General features: G+C 43.5%; 1 protein-coding gene across 1 annotated transcript; it reads left to right on the forward strand.

Annotated features, from left to right (window-relative positions):
- The first annotated feature begins 4,030 nt into the window (after positions 1-4,030).
- LOC139531509 (procollagen C-endopeptidase enhancer 2-like) lies at positions 4,031-20,391 on the forward strand. The gene is made up of 9 exons (XM_071328011.1): positions 4,031-4,314; positions 4,714-4,822; positions 5,426-5,681; positions 8,232-8,356; positions 9,164-9,300; positions 9,771-9,934; positions 14,166-14,249; positions 15,870-16,037; positions 19,176-20,391. The coding sequence occupies exons 1-9, from the start codon at positions 4,166-4,168 to the stop codon at positions 19,304-19,306; spliced, it is 1,323 nt and encodes a 440-aa protein (XP_071184112.1). The 5' UTR covers positions 4,031-4,165; the 3' UTR covers positions 19,307-20,391.
- The last annotated feature ends 769 nt before the right edge of the window (positions 20,392-21,160 follow it).

Here is a 21,160-nt window from a genome sequence, read left to right on the forward strand (position 1 = left end):
TTCACTTGATAAGTGTGTGAATTGGACCATTTTCCTGTCAAAATGTTTATTTTATTTATTTTTATTTAACCTTTATTTAACTAGGCAAGTCAGTTAAGAACAAATTCTTATTTACTATAACGGCTTACCAAAAGGCAAAAGGCCTCCTGCGGGGACGGGGGCCTGGGATAAAAAAAGAAGAATACAATACAATATAGGACAAAAGACACATCACAACAAGAGAGACAACACAACACTACTAAAGAGAGATCTAAGACAACAACATAGCAAGGCAGCAACACCTGACAGCACAAATCATGGTACAAACATTATTGGGCACAGACAACAGCACAAAGGGCAAGAAGGTAGAGACAACAATACATCACACAAAGCAGCCATAACTGTCAGCAAGAGTGTCCATGATTTCCCAGGTACTGGGAAATACACCACAAATGTAACGAATACTTTTGGGTGTCAAGGAAAATGTATGGAGTAAAAAGTACAATATTTTCTTTAGGAATGTAGTGAAGTAAAAGTAAACGTTGGCAAAAATATAAATAGTAAAGTAAAGTACAGATACTCCAAAAAACTACTTAAGTAGTACTTTAAAGTATTTGAGCTTAAGTACTTTACACCACTGGTATACAGTCTATGTATGAGGAGTACCTGGGATATGGATTCGGCTATTTCATCCACAAGCGTTGCTGACAGGTATATAAATCGAGCACACAGCCATGCAATCTCCATAGACAAACACTGGCAGTAGAAAGGCCTTACTGAAGAGCTCAGTGACTTTCATAGGATGCCACCTTTCCAACACGTCAGTTCATCAGCTTTCTGCCCTGCTAGAGCTGCCCCGGACAACTGTAAATTATGTTATGTGAAGTGGAAACATCTCGGAGCAACAACAGTTCAGCTGTGAAGTGGTAGGCCACACAAGCTCATAGAACGGGACCACCGAGTGCTGTAAAACGTAACGTGTAAAAATGATCTGTCCTCGGTTGCAACTGTGTTTGTTGGGAGCTTCATGAAATGGATTTCCATGGCCGAGCAGCCGCATACAAGCCTAAGATCACCATGTGCAATGATAAGCGCCGGCTGGTGTGGCGTAAACCTCGCCTCCATTGGACTCTGGAGCAGTGGAAACACATTCTCTGGAGTGATGAATCACGCTTCACATTCTGGCAGTCCAGCAGACAAATGTAGGTTTGGTGGATGCCAGGAGAACGCTACCTGTCCCAATGCATAGTGCCAACTGTACAACTTGGTGGAGGAGGAATAATGATATGGGGCTATTTTTCATGGTTCGGGCTAGGCCCCTTAGTTCCAGTGTAGGGAAATCTTAACGCCGCATACAATAACATTCTAGACAATTCTGTGCTTCCAACTTTGTGGCAACAGTTTGGGTAAGGCCCTTTCCTGTTTCAGCATGACAATGCCCCCAAGGTCCATACAGAAATGGTTTGTCGAGATTGGTGTGGAACAACTTGACTGGCCTACACAGAGCCCTGATCTCAAACCCATCAAACACCTTTGGGATGAATTTGAACACCGACTGCGAGCCAGGCCTAATCGCCCAACATCAGTGCCCGACCACACTAGGGCTCTTGTGGCTGAATGGAAGCAAGTCCCTGCAGCAATGTTCCAACATCTAGTGGAAATCCTTTCCAGAAGAGAGGAGGCTGTTATAGTAGCCAAGGGGGGGAACGACTCCATATTAATGCCCATGAATTTGGAATGAGATGTTTGACGAGCAGGTGTCCACATACTTTTGATCATGTAGTGTAGTTGGGGTGCTTGATTGAGGTAATATGTACATGTAGGTAGGGGTGAAAGCAGAAAGTCCCTTTGATTAATAACTATTCAGCAGTCTTATTTATGGCTTTGGGATAGAAGCTGTTCAGGAGCATTTTGATCCCAGAATTGATGCTCCGGTACCGCTTGCCATGCGGTAGCAGAGAGAACAGACTAAGACTTGGGTGGATTCTGGCAATTTTTAGGGCCTTCAATTTTGAGATGCTTTTTAAGGACCTTCCTCTAGGATAGAGGATACATATGGTGTACTGTACATATGGTGCATAAGGGCACATTTTGGAATATGTACTGTAAATACTGTAACATACAGGGCATTCAGAAAGTATTCAGACCCCTTCACTTTTTCCACATTTTATTCCGTTTCAGACTTATTCTAAAATTGTTTTTCTTTTTTAAACAATCTTCATCAATCTACACACAACACCACATAATCACAATTCAAAAACAGGTAATTTTTTTTTGCTGCAAATGTATAAAAAAAAACAAACAACAGAAATACCTTATTTACTTAAGTATTCAGACCCTTTGCTATGAAACTCGAAATGGAGCTCAGGTACATTCTGTTTCCACTGATCATCCTTGAGATGTTTCTTCAACTTGATTTGTGTCCACCTGTTGAAAATTCTATTGACTGGAAATTATTTGGAAAGGCACACACCTGTCTATATAAGTTCCCACAATTGACAGTGCATGTCAGAGCAAAAACCAAGCCATGAGGTCAAAGTAATTGTCCGTAGAGCTCCCGAGACAGGATTGTGTCGAGGCACAGATCTGGGGAAGGGCACCAAAAAATGTCTGCAGCATTGAAGGTCCCCAAGAACACAGTGGCCTCCGTCATTCTTAAATGGAAGAAGTTTGGAACCACCAAGACTCTTCCTAGTGCTGGCCGCCCAGCCAAACTCAGCAATCGGGGGAGAAGGGCCTTGGTCAGGGAGGTGACCAAGAACCCAATGGTCACTCTAACAGAGCTCCAGAGTTTCTCTGTGGAGATGGGAGAACCTTCCAGAAGGACAACCATCTCTGCAGCACTCCACCAATCAGGCCTTTATGGTAGAGTGGCCGGACAGAAGCCACTCCTCAGTAAAGGCACATGACAGCCCGCTTGGAGTTTGCCAAAAAGCACCTAAAGAATCTCAGACCATGAGAAACAAGATTCTGTCGTTTGATGAAACCAAGATTGAAAACTTTGGCCTGACTGTCGAGCGTCACTTCTGGAGGAAACCTGACACCATCCCTACGGTGAAGTATGCTGGTGGCAGCATCACGCTGTGGGGAGGGACTAGGAGACTAGTCAGGATCGAGGGAAAGATGAATGGAGCAAAGTAAAAACCTGCTCCAGAGCGCTCAGGACCACGGACTGGGGCGAAGGTTCACCTTCCAACAGGACAACGACCCTAAGCACACAGCCAAGACAACGCAGGAGTGGCTTCAGGACAAGTCTCTGAATGTCCTTGAGTGGCCCAGCCAGAGCCCGGACTTGAAACCGATTTAACATCTCTGGAGAGACTTGAAAATAGCTGTGCAGCGACGCTCCCCATCCCACCTGATAGAGCTTGAGAGGATCTGCAGAGAAAAATAGGAGAAACTCGCCAAATTCAGGTGTGCCAAGCTTGTAGCATCATACCCAAGAAGACTTGAGGCTGTAATCGCTGCCAAAGGTGTTAATCAAAGTACTGAGTTAAGGGTCTGAATACTTATGTAAATGTGATATTCCAGTTTTTCGTTTTAATAAATTAGCAACATTTTCTAAAAACCTGTTCTACTTTAGTCAAATTGATGAGGGAAAAAAAATGTCATCCACTTTAGAATAAGGCTCTAACGTAACAAACGTAACGTAACAAAATGTGTAAAAAGTGATAGGGTCTGAATACTTTCCGAATGCACTGTATATGCCTACTGTAATAGTCTTATCTAAAATAATTATAGCCCTATAGGCTATTTTAGTTGTTTAGGCATATTTTGCATTGATGTATTCATTATTCTCTCTTTTTTTTTTTAAATGCATGTCATTCTGAAGATCTCATAGAAACAGTCTATATTCAAAGTGCATACATTTTGTTCATGTGGAACTCTGTTCCCTGGATAAATCTTTCACTAGGGATATTCACATTATTCTTTCGAAGGTAAATTATTCTGCCAGGTGTGGTATTAAACTAAAGCAAGAGTCCCCCACTCCCCCCCATACTCCTCCCACCCCAATACTTCCAGTGCGTCTTTGATACCAGGTTTTGGAAAAAGGCAGCTGCCTGCGGATTGCTCCCTCCTACCACGCAGAACAAATGCTTTATTCAGTCTGTGTTCCAGCTTGCAGCCTGCGAAACTCCCTCCAGGAACTTTCCTGAGTACTTTTCCCCACGGCTCGAGCCACTGAATGTCATTCATGCCACGGAGCGAAAACATGCGAACTGGTGCCTGGTCCGTTCACCCGACAATGTGGAGAATATGCAGTATTTTTTGTGCTTGGGGTGTCCTGTCTTTGACAGAGGTCTGCGCGCAGTCTCTACTGGGGTCACGACGGAGGTAGGTTACCTTTTCCCTTCACTTTAATCTAACAATCTATAGTTTTTTGGGCTCTGTGTTAGGCTATTGGTCAGGAAAAACAACTGTGTAGCACTAGCCTACTGTACAAAGCCTTATCACGAGTTGTCAGTGATACGTTAGTCTACAGCACAATGATGAAGGAACCGCATCAATCATCATCATCATTTATCATCATCACCACCGGGGAGTTATTATTTTGGAGTAATCTGCAGTGTGCGCTGTAGGCATGAGGACGCACACAGGCGCATTGCCGAGACATCCCATAATAAACACCAACAATACCTTTACGCCTAGGTTTTTTCTCCTTTCAAAGATTCCTTGATAGACATTTGTACTAGAAATGAGAAGTGTCACAAATATTTTTTCTCATGTTTCCAGACCAACGTTTACATGCGGAGGCAATATAACGGATGATTCTGGGGTCGTTGGGAGCCCGGGATATCCAGGGGTGTATCCCCCAAATACCAAATGTGTTTGGAGAATCACGGTGAGCCAAACATACTTGTAGCCTACTGTAAATACATGATCCATGTTTAACAGTTATCAACTTAGTGTGTTCCTAATTAGCTACTGAAGGCTATTAGGTTTACCAGCGCCATGTCAGACAAAATGAGAAGCAATATCAGTGAACTAAAATGATGCAATGATTCTTGTAATACACTTCAATGGTGTACCAATCCACAAATCCTAACTGTGTAATTGGTAGTCTGGTATTTGGCTAGTGGCTCAGCACCCCTCAGGCATTTTGAGCTGCCTGCTTGGTATTTTCAACATGCAGTCTGGTCACATGGCTGGAATGAATAAACGGCAAATCAAGGAAATAATCACCAACAGCAAAGTCCTGTAATTAAAGAAAAACTGTATGTTTCTTACTTGTTAATAACATGTGTATCCTTGCTAGATTTAGACTTGGAATGCTTTGACTGTTGATTGCAGTTTGGTGTATTTAAAAGTGGAAGAGATTCATCAAGGTTCATTCATTGCATATCAGAGGAAGATCTGTTTTCTATTATATTGAGTTGTCAGATAGGCCCCTTATGTGATTGTCTAGATTGTACTGTATACTGTATGTGATTGTATGTCGTCTCAGGTCCCTGAGGGTAAAGTGGTGGTCCTGTCCTTCCGCTTCATTGACCTGGAGAGTGACAACCTGTGTCGCTATGACTACATAGATGTGTACAGCGGCCATGCGAGTGGCCAGAGGCTGGGCCGCTTCTGTGGGACCTTCAGGCCAGGCGCCTTGGTCTCCACTGGCAACAAGATGCTAATTCAGATGGTGTCTGATGCCAACACGGCTGGGAGTGGCTTCCTGGCGGTGTACTCGGCTGCCGAGCCGCACGAGAGAGGTAAGCAGAATAGAATATAGACGAAGAATAGAATAATACTATAGTCATTTTTAAGGGTTTACGTGTCTTACTCAAGAGCACAGTGGCAGGAGACGGATCTAGGATCCTATTTAGGATCCTATTTTTTCCTATTGGACTTGAGATTCTAACCGGTGACCCGCCATTTGCAGGCGGGTCACCGGTTGTCTAGGCTACCTCCCGGGCCAGGAACCACTGTGTGGGTTGAAGAGGGGCTGTGCCGTCTCTAAGCTGTTGTAGCCCTAGGTGTAGTGTGTAGGGAACACTGTAGTCATCTGTATCCAGGCTCTACCCAAGCATGTTCAGCAGAGCCTTAGAGGCTGAGTCCTACTCTGACACATCGTGACACATCGTAAAGACATCCGATGTCAGTGAGTGTTTGTGTGTTTAGGGCCAAAGGTCACATTCTAACAAGCTAATTCACGGGCCTCTTAACCTCCTCTAGCTGCCTCTAGTAATGATACAATACCCAGATGGAAATTTCTGAGAGGGGAATTATTTACATCTGAGAAAGAAAAGGCAGTTGTAGCTTGATAAATTACTCCCAACGGATAGCAGGTCATACAACAGCAAATGAGTGGAAAGAACAGTGGAACTTGGTAAGATAAAGTTCAGACTTCTTATGTAGTTAAGACGAGACCTATTGACTTAAAGCTTGCTCGCGGACGAGGTGAATGAAAAACAGGAACGTCTCGACACATTTCACAGTATGACGAGGAATTTGTCACGGCTTGTTTTTCCGGACAGAGTGCTCTAGAGGCAGACAGGTCAGCGCCGTCCCGTCCTCTTCTCACCCGGTGACGTCTCCCTGAATGAGTTTGTGGAATTTTAATGGTTGGTTGTATACCTTCTCTCTGTCTCCGTACCTCTACAGTAGCTGACAGCTAGAATGTCTCTGGGTCTGTCAGTTCAGATAGACTGTGGTTCTTCACTCACCTGATGATGCTGGAGCAGATAGACTGTGGTTCCTCACTCACCTGATGCTGCTGGAGCAGATAGACTGTGGTTCCTCACACACCTGATGCTGGAGCAGATAGACTGTGGTTGCTCACACACCTGATGCTGGAGCAGATAGACTGTGGTTGCTCACACACCTGATGCTGGAGCAGATAGACTGTGGTTGCTCACACACCTGATGCTGGAGCAGATAGACTGTGGTTCCTCACACACCTGATGCTGGAGCAGATAGACTGTGGTTGCTCACACACCTGATGCTGGAGCAGATAGACTGTGGTTGCTCACACACCTGATGCTGGAGCAGATAGACTGTGGTTGCTCACACACCTGATGCTGGAGCAGATAGACTGTGGTTGCTCACACACCTGATGCTGCTGGAGCAGATAGACTGTGGTTCCTCACACACCTGATGCTGGAGAAGATAGACTGTGGTTGCTCACACACCTGATGCTGGAGCAGATAGACTGTGGTTCTTCACACACCTGATGCTGGAGCAGATAGACTGTGGTTCTTCACACACCTGATGCTGGAGCAGATAGACTGTGGTTGCTCACACACCTCATGCTGGAGCAGATAGACTGTGGTTGCTCACACACCTGATGCTGGAGCAGATAGACTGTGGTTGCTCACACACCTGATGCTGGAGAAGATAGACTGTGGTTCTTCACACACCTGATGCTGGAGCAGATAGACTGTGGTTGCTCACACACCTGATGCTGGAGCAGATAGACTGTGGTTGCTCACACACCTGATGCTGGAGCAGATAGACTGTGGTTGCTCATACACCTGATGCTGGAGCAGATAGACTGTGGTTGCTCACACACCTGATGCTGGAGCAGATAGACTGTGGTTGCTCACACACCTGATGCTGGAGCAGATAGACTGTGGTTCTTCACACACCTGATGCTGGAGCAGATAGACTGTGGTTCTTCACACACCTGATGCTGGAGCATATAGACTGTGGTTGCTCTGTCTCCCCGTTCCTGCGACTGGTTAAAACTGAAAAGCACCACACAGCCCTCTTCCATTGGTTCAATGTCTATTTTAGTTACTCAGACAAATTGCACTCGCCGTCGTCTGCCAGCCATGAGTATGGGAGCTCAGCTGTAGTGGAAACACTGTTAGTCACCAAACTGCATGTTACAGGAGATCCAACGGTGGTTTTTAAAGATCCACAGATCTCTTGCCAGTCCAAGCAGCTTGTGTGGTAGGCTGACGTGTTCTTTCTCCGATGTGTGATGGCTTGCCTAGCGTGTGGACTTCCTGTTAACAACACATCCCAGCAGGGGACCAAAGCATAGAGACAGACAACTGTCTTTTTTAGTTACTCGTAATCACAAAGGAAGCATGAGATGAGAGTTAGCCTACTGATTAGAACATTCTAGAAGGACTCATTATAGAATTATTTCATGCACAACATCCCGTCCTTTGACGTTAAAGAGGAAGATATATTTTGCACATAAAGGAACAGTCACTGGAGGATGTTCAGTGGTTCTTTAAAGTAACAGCATGTGAAGCAGTACTATCTGCCAGGGACTATAACTAAACGTTGTGCTTTGACTTTGCACCCACCAGGGGACCAGTACTGTGGAGGGCGTCTGGATAAACCGTTCGGGTCAATTAAAACCCCTAACTGGCCTGAGAAGGACTACCCTGCTGGTGTCACCTGCTCATGGCACATAGTGGCTCCTAAGAACCAGGTGAGCGTTACTATCAGATGCCCCAGCAGTAGTTCATTGGGGATCCTAACACATACTACTGCTACTCGCAGTTCAACTTGACGAATGACACCATTGAGAGTGATTGAGATCGTTTGAGGTTTTCACATCATTGCTTTGTGCTTTGCTCTTGTTTAGTGCTGCACAGTGTAATACACCTTTAGAATGTGGGCTGAATGTAATGTGTTCTATGTAACCTGTGTTCTATGTAACCTGTGTTCTATGTAACCTGTGTTCTATGTAACCTGTGTTCTATGTAACCTGTGTTCTATGTAACCTGTGTTCTATGTAACCTGTGTTCTATATAACCTGTGTTCTATGTAACCTGTGTTCTATGTAACCTGTGTTCTATGTAACCTGTGTTCTATGTAACCTGTGTTCTATGTAACCTGTGTTCTATGTAACCTGTGTTCTATATAACCTGTGTTCTATGTAACCTGTGTTCTATATAACCTGTGTTCTATGTAACCTGTGTTCTATGTAACCTGTGTTCTATGTAACCTGTGTTCTATGTAACCTGTGTTCTATATAACCTGTGTTCTATGTAACATGTGTTCTATGTAACATGTGTTCTATGTAACATGTGTTCTATGTAACCTGTGTTCTATGTAACCTGTGTTCTATGTAACCTGTGTTCTATGTAACCTGTGTTCTATATAACCTGTTTTCTATGTAACATGTGTTCTATGTAACCTGTGTTCTATGTAACATGTGTTCTATGTAACCTGTGTTCTATGTAACCTGTGTTCTATGTAACATGTGTTCTATGTAACCTGTCCACTAACACAGATCATTGAGGTGAAGTTTGAGAAGTTCGATGTGGAAAGAGACAACTACTGTCGCTATGACTACGTGGCCATTTTCAACGGGGCAGAGATCAACGATGCCAAGAGGATCGGGAAGTACTGTGGCGATAGCCCTCCAGCGTACGTCACACACCTGTTTCTACTATGCATTTATCTTGCTAATGTAGCTACCGCTTATCGTGTTGATCTTGATCAACAAATCAATTCACATTGGATTTGTCACATGCACCAAATACAACAGGTGTAGACTTTACAGTGAAATGCTTACGAGCCCTTTTCCCAACAATGCAGAGTTAAAAAGTAAGAAAAAAATTACCCCAAAAATAAAAAAGGAAACAGTAACAGAATAAAATAACAATAATGAGACTATATACAAGGAGTACCAGTACTGAGTCAATGTGCAGGGGTATGAGGTTGTTGAGATAATTGAGGTAATATTCCATGTAAGTAAGGGTAAAAGTGACTAGGCAATCAGGATAGATAGTAAACAGGATAGATAATAAATCTACTAATGCCTTATTTACTGATAAACCTATGCACAATATATTCATTAGCCTATGTGATCTCTCTCTCTCTCTGCCCCCCTTCAGTCCAGTGTTCTCTGAAGGTAACCAGCTCCTGATCCAGTTCCTCTCAGACCTCAGTTTGACTGCAGACGGGTTCATCGGCCACTACAAGTTCAGACCTAAGAAGTTCTCCACCACCCCGGTACCACTGACCACCACCACCCCAGCAGTTACCACCAGACCCATACGTAGGTAGCTCTCTTTTCTCTGTTTAATCCAAGCAGGAGATATATGTCCCCTTGTCCATCACATCACAGTCTTGTTGTTACAATGTAACACAGCCTTGTTGTTGCAGATCTACTGTGGTATTAGCCTGGTCCCATATCATATCTACTGTGGTATTAACCTGGTCCAATATCAGATCTACTGTGGTATTAACCTGGTCCCATATCAGATCTACTGTGGTATTAGCCTGGTCCCATATCAGATCTACTGTGGTATTAGCCTGGTCCCATATCATATCTACTGTGGTATTAACCTGGTCCAATATCAGATCTACTGTGGTATTAACCTGGTCCCATATCAGATCTACTGTGGTATTAGCCTGGTCCCATATCAGATCTACTGTGGTATTAGCCTGGTCCCAGATCAGATCTACTGTGGTATTAACCTGGTCCCAGATCAGATCTACTGTGGTATTAACCTAGTCCCAAATCAGATCTACTGTGGTATTAGCCTGGTCCCAGATCAGATCTACTGTGGTATTAACCTGGTCCCAAATCAGATCTACTGTGGTATTAGCCTGGTCCCAAATCAGATCCACTGTGGCAGTGGCTGTTGCCCAGGATGAAAGGCAATGGAGCACACACCAAGGCTGGATGGCAGTTCATCTCTTTGTAGATTGGAAGCCAGTCATAACATCAGTCCCCTACATGTTATCACTTTCTTCTAGTCTTTTTACATCTGTAATTTGTCAACTAGGACAGAGCTAAGGGGAAGGGGGACTAGTAAACACCCCAAATATCCTGGGTTAAGGAATGATAGTCACCAGTTGAAGTATCCTGAGTTAAGGAATGATAGTCACCAGTTGAAGTATCCTGAGGTAAGGAATGACAGTCACCAGTTGAAGTATCCTGGGGTAAGGAATGATAGTCACCAGTTGAAGTATCCTGAGGTAAGGAATGATAGTCACCAGTTGAAGTATCCTGTGGTAAGGAATGACAGTCACCAGTTGAAGTATCCTGGGGTAAGGAATGATAGTCACTAGTTGAAGTATCCTTGGGTAAGGAATGATAGTCACCAGTTGAAGTATCCTGGGGTAAGGAATGATAGTCACCAGTTGAAGTATCCTGGGGTAAGGAATGATAGTCAACAGTTGAAGTATCCTGGGGTAAGGAATGATAGTCACCAGTTGAAGTATCCTGGGGTAAGGAATGATAGTCACCAGTTGAAGTATCCTTGGGTAAGGAATGATAGTCCCCAGTTGAAGTATCCTGTGGTAAGGAATGATAATCACCAGTTGAAGTATCCTGGGGTAAGGAATGATAGTCCCCAGTTGAAGTATCCTGGGGTAAGGAATGATAGATTCCAGTTGAAGTATCCTGGGGTAAGGAATGACAGTCACCAGTTGAAGTATCCTGGGGTAAGGAATGATAGTCACCAGTTGAAGTATCCTGGGGTAAGGAATGATAGTCCCCAGTTGAAGTATCCTGGGGTAAGGAATGATAGTTACCAGTTGAAGTATCCTGGGGTAAGGAATGATAGTCACCAGTTGAAGTATCCTGGAGTAAGGAATGATAGTCACCAGTTGAAGTATCCTGGGTTAAGGAATGATAGTCACCAGTTGAAGTATCCTGGGGTAAGGAATGATAGTCACCAGTTGAAGTATCCTTGGGGTAAGGAATGATAGTCACCAGTTGAAGTATCCTGCGGTAAGGAATGATAGTCACCAGTTGAAGTATCCTGGGGTAAGGAATGATAGTTACTAGTTGAAGTATCCTGGGTTAAGGAATGATAGTCACCAGTTGAAGTATCCTGGGGTAAGGAATGATAGTCACCAGTTGAAGTATCCTGGGGTAAGGAATGATAGATTCCAGTTGAAGTATCCTGGGATAAGGAATGATAGTCCCCAGTTGAAGTATCCTGGGGTAAGGAATGATAGATTCCAGTTGAAGTATCCTGGGGTAAGGAATGATAGTCACCAGTTGAAGTATCCTGGGGTAAGGAATGATAGTCACCAGTTGAAGTATCCTGGGGTAAGGAATGATAGTCACCAGTTGAAGTATCCTGGGGTAAGGAATGATAGTCACCAGTTGAAGTATCCTGAGGTAAGGAATGATAGTCACCAGTTGAAGTATCCTGGGGTAAGGAATGATAGTCACCAGTTGAAGTATCCTGGGGTAAGGAATGACAGTCACCAGGTGAAGTATCCTGGGGTAAGGAATGACAGTCACCAGGTGAAGTATCCTGGGGTAAGGAATGACAGTCACCAGGTGAAGTATCCTGGGGTAAGGAATGACAGTCACCAGGTGAAGTATCCTGGGGTAAGGAATGTTTTTAGGGCGCACACACAACCCTTTATTGTTTTTCTTTCAATGAGGCCAGTACTCACAATATCAAATCCCTAGTCAGATGATTGCCTTGGCAGCCCCCCGCCATGATGTCATCTGGGCCCTGTCATGACTGCCTCAGATTGTCTTATCTTTCAGCCGTTTTGTTCTCCACCAGTAAAAAATAACATTTGGACAGTGGTTGGAGAGTCATTTTCTAGTCTTCCCTATACACTACCATAGTAGCTTTGATTGTAAAAACAGATGGTAGCCAGCAGTAAGCAATTTTTGTTGTATCTTTATTTAACTAAGCAAGTCAGTTAAGAACAAATTCTTATGTATGATGATGGCCTAGGAACAGTGGCCTTGTTCAGGGGCAGAACAACAGCTTTTTACCTTGTCAGCTCAGGGATTTGATCTAGCAAACTTTTGGTTACGAGTCCAATAGCTCTAACCGCTAGGCTACCTGCTGGGGCGGCACACCTATACTTTGAGCATGAACAGTACATCATTATTTGATTGTTTTTATTAATATTATTATTAATATTTTTAGCGCCTTGGGTGTAAGAAAAGTGTTTTACAAATTAAATGAATTATTATTAGGAATATTATTATTATTATTATTGCTATTATGTGGGGCAGCAGGTAGCCTAGTGGTTAGAGCGTTGGGCCAGTAACCGAAAGGTTGCTGGATCGAATCCCCAAGCTGACAAGGTCAGCAAAAAAGACAGTCAAAATCTGTCTTTCTGCCCCTGAACAAGGCAATTAACCCATTGTTCCCCGGTAGGCTGTCATTGTAAATAAGAATTTGTTCTTAACTTAATAAAGGTTAAAATAATAATGTGAACCGTTATGTAGGATTCAGTGGTGGTCGGGGCTGTTTAAGATGAGGGAGGATTTAAAAAAAATAATGAACAGCATATTGGATGACTGTCATTGATATTCCATTCACCCAGCTCAATGTAACATTGATAGGTTTAGGCTACTTCATAATACTACATTTTTCCCTATACCCATCATGAGGTTGCGACAACCTAGCCTATGAATGAAAGTTTACAGCGTAGGTGCACACAGGTCGAGATAATTTCACAATCTTGCCTGCATCTAGCTGATCTAGGGTGTAATCATTAGTCCAAACAGTTGCAAACAAGAGTTTCTATTGGACAAATTCAGGTATGTTTATCCCCATTTCATTCCATTTAAGAAACGTTTTTCAACAGAATCGGGACAATGATTACACCCCTGATCACATGCAAACACAGTTCACTTTCATAGCAGCCACATACAAACAGCTGGTTGTATATATAATTCCTTCTCCTATCTATCTACGCACTCTCCTCCTCTCACCTTTTCCCTTCGCTTGTGGACTTCAGTGCACAACACATCAGCTGTCTGTGAACAGGCAAAAAAAACTTTCCAAACCAAACCTTCATATCATGACCGCTAACCGCTACACACAGCCACCACCATTGACACATTTTGTATTGAAGTCAGTGTACCCAGAGGAGGACGGAAGCTAGCTGTCCTCCGGCGACACCAAGGTGCTACCTTACAGACTGCTGTTAAGGGTACTGTAGACCTTCATCGCAAAATAGTGTGTTTTAATCAATTATTTGGTGACTTGAATATATTTAACTGTAGTTTTATCTCAAAATGTTTCACTATTTAAATTTTCTGAAATTCACTGAGGAAGATGGTCCTCCCTTTCCTCCTCTGAGGAGCCTCCACTGGTAGGATTCTAAGTTACTTACAGTTTTCAATGGGACGTGTTTACACTATTTAATTAGCCTATGTTTGATTTCAATGCATTCACTGAATTGTCTCGAGGTGAAATAAAATCAACCCAAATCCTACCTGCTAGCATCACCTGAATGTGGAAGAATGTGAATTAAGGGACTGTGTTCTCTTTTTTTCTCCATGTCTCCCCCAGCTCTGAAGTACTCTGTAGCTCTGTGCCAGCAGAAATGCAAAAGAAGTGGAACCGTTGAGAGCAACTACTGTACCAGTGACTTCGGTAGGATAAATACTATTTTCCCACAGCTAATGCTACATCTATTACTATGGCTGCCCTACCTAAAGCTGCCAGTACTACTGTCACAAATACTTAGCTACAGGAACAAACAACAACAGGTGTGTGTGTGTGTGTGTGTGTGTGTGTGTGTGTGTGTGTGTGTGTGTGTGTGTGTGTGTGTGTGTGTGTGTGTGTGTGTGTGTGTGTGTGTGTGTGTGTGTGTGTGTGTGTGTGTGTCAGTAAAGTCAAATCAAACTTTATTTGTCACATGCGTGTAATAGTGTAGACCTTACCGTGAAATGCTTACTTACAAGCCCTTAACCCTCAGTGCAGTTCAAGAAACATTAAGAAAATATTTACCAAAAAAACTAAAGTAAAAAATAATAAAAAGTAACACGATAAAATAACAATAACGAGGCTGTATACAGGGGGTACCGGTACCGAGTCAATATGCGGGGCCATTTGTTAGTCCAGGTTAGTCGAGGCCATTTGTACATGTAGGCAGGGGTGAGGTGACTATGCATACATAATAAACAGAGGGTAGCAGCAATGGGGGTGACAGAAAATCCTCCCAACATTAATCCCAGTCCATATGAACCATCCCTCCCACAACAAACCCATGTTGTCATGGCCCCCTCCATCATGACACACTACCCTTGGCCTTCTGTGTTGTTTCAGCGTGTCACAGAAGCTTCCTTGAGGGTTTTCTGAGAGGGCAGTGAATTTGCGTGGGACAGACACAGTTCTCTTCTCACAGAGTAAACAGAGCCTGACTGAAGGAAAAGTGTTGCTAACAGAAAGTGTTGATTCAGCCAACATACTCCATGACCTCCGTCCTTTAGACTACCTCTATTCGTTATTTTTTTCTCTGAACAGATGTTAATGGAATGAGACAGGTATTTTATTCATGCTTTTTTCTCAGGGAGATTAGGTCAGATTTGCATGGAAAAGGGTTCTGGCTCACTGGCTGTCAGTGAATCCCAGTAATGTGGTGTTGGTGGAAAATGTTCTTGTATAATACATTGGCAGACAGTCTGCAGTCATATCAAGCCAAGAGCGTTACATCACACGTTCGAATGACTAGGCTAGACACAAAAGGACCTAACAGACAACTCGACTGACACGTCTTTTACTTCCTGTTTACACATGGTTTTCATTATGTTCTATTCAACCAGTACATTTTGATGAAGGCTTCCATGGCTGAAAACGTCCCAGCATCACAGTATTCGTATTGTAAGGTATTCAATCTTGATCAATCTTGACTTAATATTGTCGAGTTATGCTTCACCGTTTCATGACGATAACAAAGTTTTCAGACTATAAATCGAAAGCGGGTTTTGTTGAGCGCCTGTGGTTCTGTTCAGCACACCAATCCCAGCCCTCTGAACTCCCAGTGGTTCTGTTCAGCACACCAATCCCAGCCCTCTGAACTCCCTGTGGTTCTGTTCAGCACACCAATCCCAGCCCTCTGAACTCCCTGTGGTTCTGTTCAGCACACCAATCCCAGCCCTCTGAACTCCCTGTGGTTCTGTTCAGCACACCAATCCCAGCCCTCTGAACTCCCTGTGGTTCTGTTCAGCACACCAATCCCAGCCCTCTAAACTCCCTGTGGTTCTGTGACAGTGATAACAGGAACTGTCATCACGGCGGCGGTGCGAGGAGGCAGCGTGTACGCCACCATCTCCATCATCAACGTCTACAAAGAAAGCAACCTGGCCATCCAGCAGGCCGGCAAAACCATGAGCACCAAGATCATCGTCCTCTGCAAGAAGTGTCCGTTCATCAGACGAGGTGAGTAGTAGTACAACAACGAGCCACAGCTCTGGTCCAGGGCGTTATGTGCGGCTCAAACGGTTTTATATTGTCTATGGGCTTGAAGAAGGCTCGAACTGCCCGTAAAGCCCAGGACCAGAGCTATGTGGACCACTACTAGGGGACTCTGGGACTCACTCTCCCCTGGATATATTCATCAGTTTGGCTTGGTTTAGTAACAGACATTCACCATGATATGCATGATAGCACCAGGTATTAGTCCATGATAGACATTCACCATGATATGCATGATAGCACCAGGTATTAGTCCATGATAGACATTCACCATGATATGCATGATAGCACCAGGTATTAGTCCATGATAGACATTCACCGTGATATGCATGATAGCACCAGGTATTAGTCCATGATAGACATTCACCATGATATGCATGATAGCACCAGGTATTAGTCCATGATAGACATTCACCATGATATGCATGATAGCACCAGGTATTAGTCCATGATAGACATTCACCATGATATGCATGATAGCACCAGGTATTAGTCCATGATAGACATTCACCATGATATGCATTATGGTGTGCGGGTCAGCTGTTTGTTCACCCGCACCGACCCGCAATTGGCAATAACCTATCCGCAACTACCCGACTACATGAGATAAAGTGTCAAATCTGAGGCCCACACCCGCCCCTAACCTAACTAATACAGAAAACGTGCTGTAGGCTACAGTCAGAGAAGATTATTTTTTTGCCTCATAAACACAGGTTTCTGCTTATAATTTCAGACATTTTGGTATTTATTAGTCGAGTTGTTTATAATTCGATACATTGCGCCTCTTTTCTGTCGTTACATGTTGCCCTACAAACTAAATAAACTCTCACTCACCAAAATAATGTCACAAATCGATTGAATGAATGCTTCAATCTAGTTGACATTGGTACCGTTTTTTCTGTCGTCTCTGCTTCTTTCTCGTAGCAATGACGTTTAGGGACCGGGGAGAAAATGCAATATCTCAACAACAACAACAAAAAACAGGAAATTACATCAGTTTGACCAGTTGTCAGGAAGTAGAAAGCTGTGGAAACGACCCAACATGTTCCTGATAAGATTTCAGTTGAAATACTTTTAACTGTGGTTGAAATACTATCAGCTGTTATGATACTGATAAAGACAGCACCTCTACAGACAGTATCTAACTGTGGTTGAAATACTATCAGCTGTTATGATGCTGATAAAGACAGCACCTCTACAGACAGTATCTAACTGTGGTTGAAATACTATCAGCTGTTATGATGCTGATAAAGACAGCACCTCTACAGACAGTATCTAACTGTGGTTGAAATACTATCAGCTGTTATGATGCTGATAAAGACAGCACCTCTACAGACAGTATCTAACTGTGGTTGAAATACTATCAGCTGTTATGATGCTGATAAAGACAGCACCTCTACAGACAGTATCTAACTGTGGTTGAAATACTATCAGCTGTTATGATGCTGATAAAGACAGCACCTCTACAGACAGTATCTAACTGTGGTTGAAATACTATCAGCTGTTATGATGCTGATAAAGACAGCAGCTCTACAGACAAAATCTAACTGAGCATTCTCACCCCCATCAAGATGCTGAAAGAAAGAAATCCTATTTCTCCACTCCTGTTCCTGAGACAAAATGTTGCCTACAATTGGTGTATCATTTGCTTAATTCTGCAGGAGTTAATATGAAGGCTATGTGAGAGGTTATAGACCTACAGTCAGTGTCCAGACTTCAGTTTCCATTCAACCCATCTGAACTGTAGGCTACAGTTGCCTTGATGTGCCAAAGGCCTGTTTGAAGTTCCTGTCTTGTGACTGTGGAATTTGTACAGCGCTTCGCATCATCACACATAACATAGCCGGCACTGCTATAATAATCTTTTACCACTTCACCAAATAATTCCCAAACATGACTTTTCTGGTCTTCTTTTGTCTTTATTTTCAACTCTCCATTTCACAGCTTTTCCTCTTATTGAATTAAACTCCGACATTGTCCCTTTTTGCCTCTGTGGATCGATATAAACTTTCTTTTCTGCCTGTTCCCAAAAGCATTTGATGATTGGCATGTAGGTTATTTGGCATACAGTTAAGACCTAAAAGTTAAAGGTTAGGATTACACACTAACGCCAGTTAAGGTAAATAATGAAAGAACCATAATGTCGCCTGTAGATATAAGTTGCAATTTTTTTATTTATTTTCTCTATTCTAATGAATAGCACCATCGAGCCAATGTGTTTTTCTTTCAGTTCAAATTCTATAATTGAGTAATACTGACAGTTTCACGTGACTTTGAAGTGTGGCACTGAGTGTGAAAAATGCATGTAACAGAGTGTCCCACATATACAAGATAATTAAGAACCAGTGGAGGCTGCTGAGGGGAGGACGGCTCATAATAATGTCTGGAATGAAGCAAATGGAATGGCATCAAACACATGGAAACCATGGAAACCATGTTTGAAGTATTTGATACCATTCCACTGATTCCACTCCAGCCATTACCACGAGCCCGTCCTCCCCAAATAAAGTGCCACCAACCTCCTGTGATAGGAACGCTAGACCCCAGTTGCAGGTGTTTCCACAGACTATCTTGTGTATGGCTCTGAGTTTGCCTCCATTGCTGTATTCATTCAAGCTCATCTGAAAGAGTTTGACCAAAGTCTGAGGTAAGCGGCAAAAGTCACTGTCGAAAAAGATCAATACCTTCCCTCAGCCGTTGATCCATAACGTGAATATATACGTTTAATATATATGTTTATAAACACACTGTATATGGAACCCAGAAGATAAAGGGGGATACCTAGTCATTTGTACAACTGAATGCCTTCAACTGAAATGTGTCTTCTGCATTTAACCCAACCCCTCTGAATCAGAGAGGTGCAGGGGGGCTGCCTTAATTGACATCCACCGCGCCCGGGGAACACTGGGTTAACTGCCTTGCTCGGGTGCAGAACAACAGATTTTTATCTTGTCAGCTCAGGGATTCAATCCAGCAACCTTTCGGTTACTGGCTCAACACTCTAACCACTAGGCTACCTGAGTAGACCCTGATGTGCTACCTTCCTGAATGTCCCTGCCGTTCCGCCACTGCATTCAGCCTCTTTCTTTGTGATCCCACTAGGCCTCAACTACATCTTCATGGGCTCAGCGGACGAGGATGGAAAGGGGAAGATCGCCCCACATCACTTCGTTATGGCCTTCAAGGCCAAGAACCAGAGGGGCCTCAATGTACTGAAGACCAAACGCTGCTGAGATCAGCTACATGCTGCCTGAGTCTCCACCCCCCCCCCCCCCCACCATGTAACGTTGTTCGTATTAGTCTCCGCCCAGCATGCCCTGGCTCCGCCCCTCGTCACCTCTCATCCGTCACCACAGGACTAGTCTACAGAGCTCAGGCTGTGATTGGCTGTTTGTTTCTCTTTCTATTCTTTTTCCATGTTGTTTTTCTCTCCTCTGAGCTGGACCTGTTTTGAGCACAATGTGAAGATGTGAGTGTAATAATTGAAGGAGGAGAGGAAGATAGAGAGTACTAGTTGGAACGAAACAGTAGAAAATGTTTTGCAATATGCTAATACCTAAGTTAGTTCCCGTTTTTTCCTGTTTAATAAACAACATTTTCTCACGTTTCAAGCCCACTGAAAACAACCAGATGTCACAATGAGTGTTGGCTTGGATCAAACATGTGGTTTGGTTACAGGAAGTCCATTATTGAGGACTGGGTGTTGTAGTTTTAAGGACAGTGTTTACTAACTGCTCTTTATCCTCCATGTTCACTTTGGATATGGGAGGTATTTTATGTGGGGTCGAAAAGTGCAATAGTTTAATATATACTATTCCCAATGGAATGATTTGGTGTCATTCTGGTGTTCTGTTTAGTACTGTCACTTATTAGCCAAAGCTTTTACGATAAATGGATACAACATAGCACTCCTCATTATGTCAGCTTGGTTTGGTCGCCTTACATTCAAATGTAATGTTTGTAATAAAAAGTGAAGATGTGAACTTAAAGGAAAATTCCTCTCAAAAACGATCTTTTAGTATTTGTTTCATTAGTCCGTTGTTGATATAGTCCCAAAATGTTTTGTATGTCACTAATCACTTTTTCAAGATATATAACTTTCAAAATATCGAAATACAGCCGGTATGATGCATTTTGCCAAAATATAGTTTTTGGGTGGAGTTTTCCTTAATCAATATAAAGTATTTTCATATGAAACAATTAGTAAATGTTATTTATATTTTATTATTTTCATCTGACCAAATAATTTTTTTTAAATGAAGTTTATTATAACGAGGTGATTCTTCATATGGAGTGTCATCTTTAATTAATTGACCAGTAGTAACTTGTCATTTGTCATGATAACATTGTATATATGAAGATAAATAACCGTTATATTTGGTCTACATAGAGTTAGTGGTAACTTTGGTCAGGTGTGGAGGCAGCTGTTGGTAGGGCTGAATGCTCCATCGAGCACTGGGATTGGTCAGGTGTGGAGGCAGCTGTTGGTAGGGCTGACTGCTCCATCGAGCACTGGGATTGGTCAGGTGTGGAGGCAGCTGTTGGTAGGGCTGAATGCTCCATCGAGCACTAGGATTGGTCAGGTGTGGAGGCAGCTGTTGGTAGGGCTGACTGCTCCATCGAGCACTGGGATTGGTCAGGTGTGGAGGCAGCTGTTGGTAGGGCTGAATGCTCCATCGAGCACTGGGATTGGTCAAGTGTGGAGGCAGCTGCTGGTAGGGCTGAATGCTCCATCGAGCACTGGGATTGGTCAGGTGTGGAGGCAGCTGTTGGTAGGGCTGAATGTTCCATCGAGCACTGGGATTGGTCAGGTGTGGAGGCAGCTGTTGGTAGGGCTGAATGCTCCATCGAGCACTGGGATTGGTCAGGTGTGGAGGCAGCTGTTGGTAGGGCTGAATGTTCCATCGAGCACTGGCATTGGTCAGGTGTGGAGGCAGCTGTTGGTAGGGCTGACTGCTCCATCGAGCACTGGGATTGGTCAGGTGTGGAGGCAGCTGTTGGTAGGGCTGAATGCTCCATCGAGCACTGGGATTGGTCAGGTGTGGAGGCAGCTGCTGGTAGGGCTGAATGCTCCATCGAGCACTGGG

Source organism: Salvelinus alpinus, chromosome 10, assembly GCF_045679555.1.
Source record: "Salvelinus alpinus chromosome 10, SLU_Salpinus.1, whole genome shotgun sequence".
NCBI classification, from domain to species: Eukaryota; Metazoa; Chordata; class Actinopteri; order Salmoniformes; family Salmonidae; genus Salvelinus; species Salvelinus alpinus.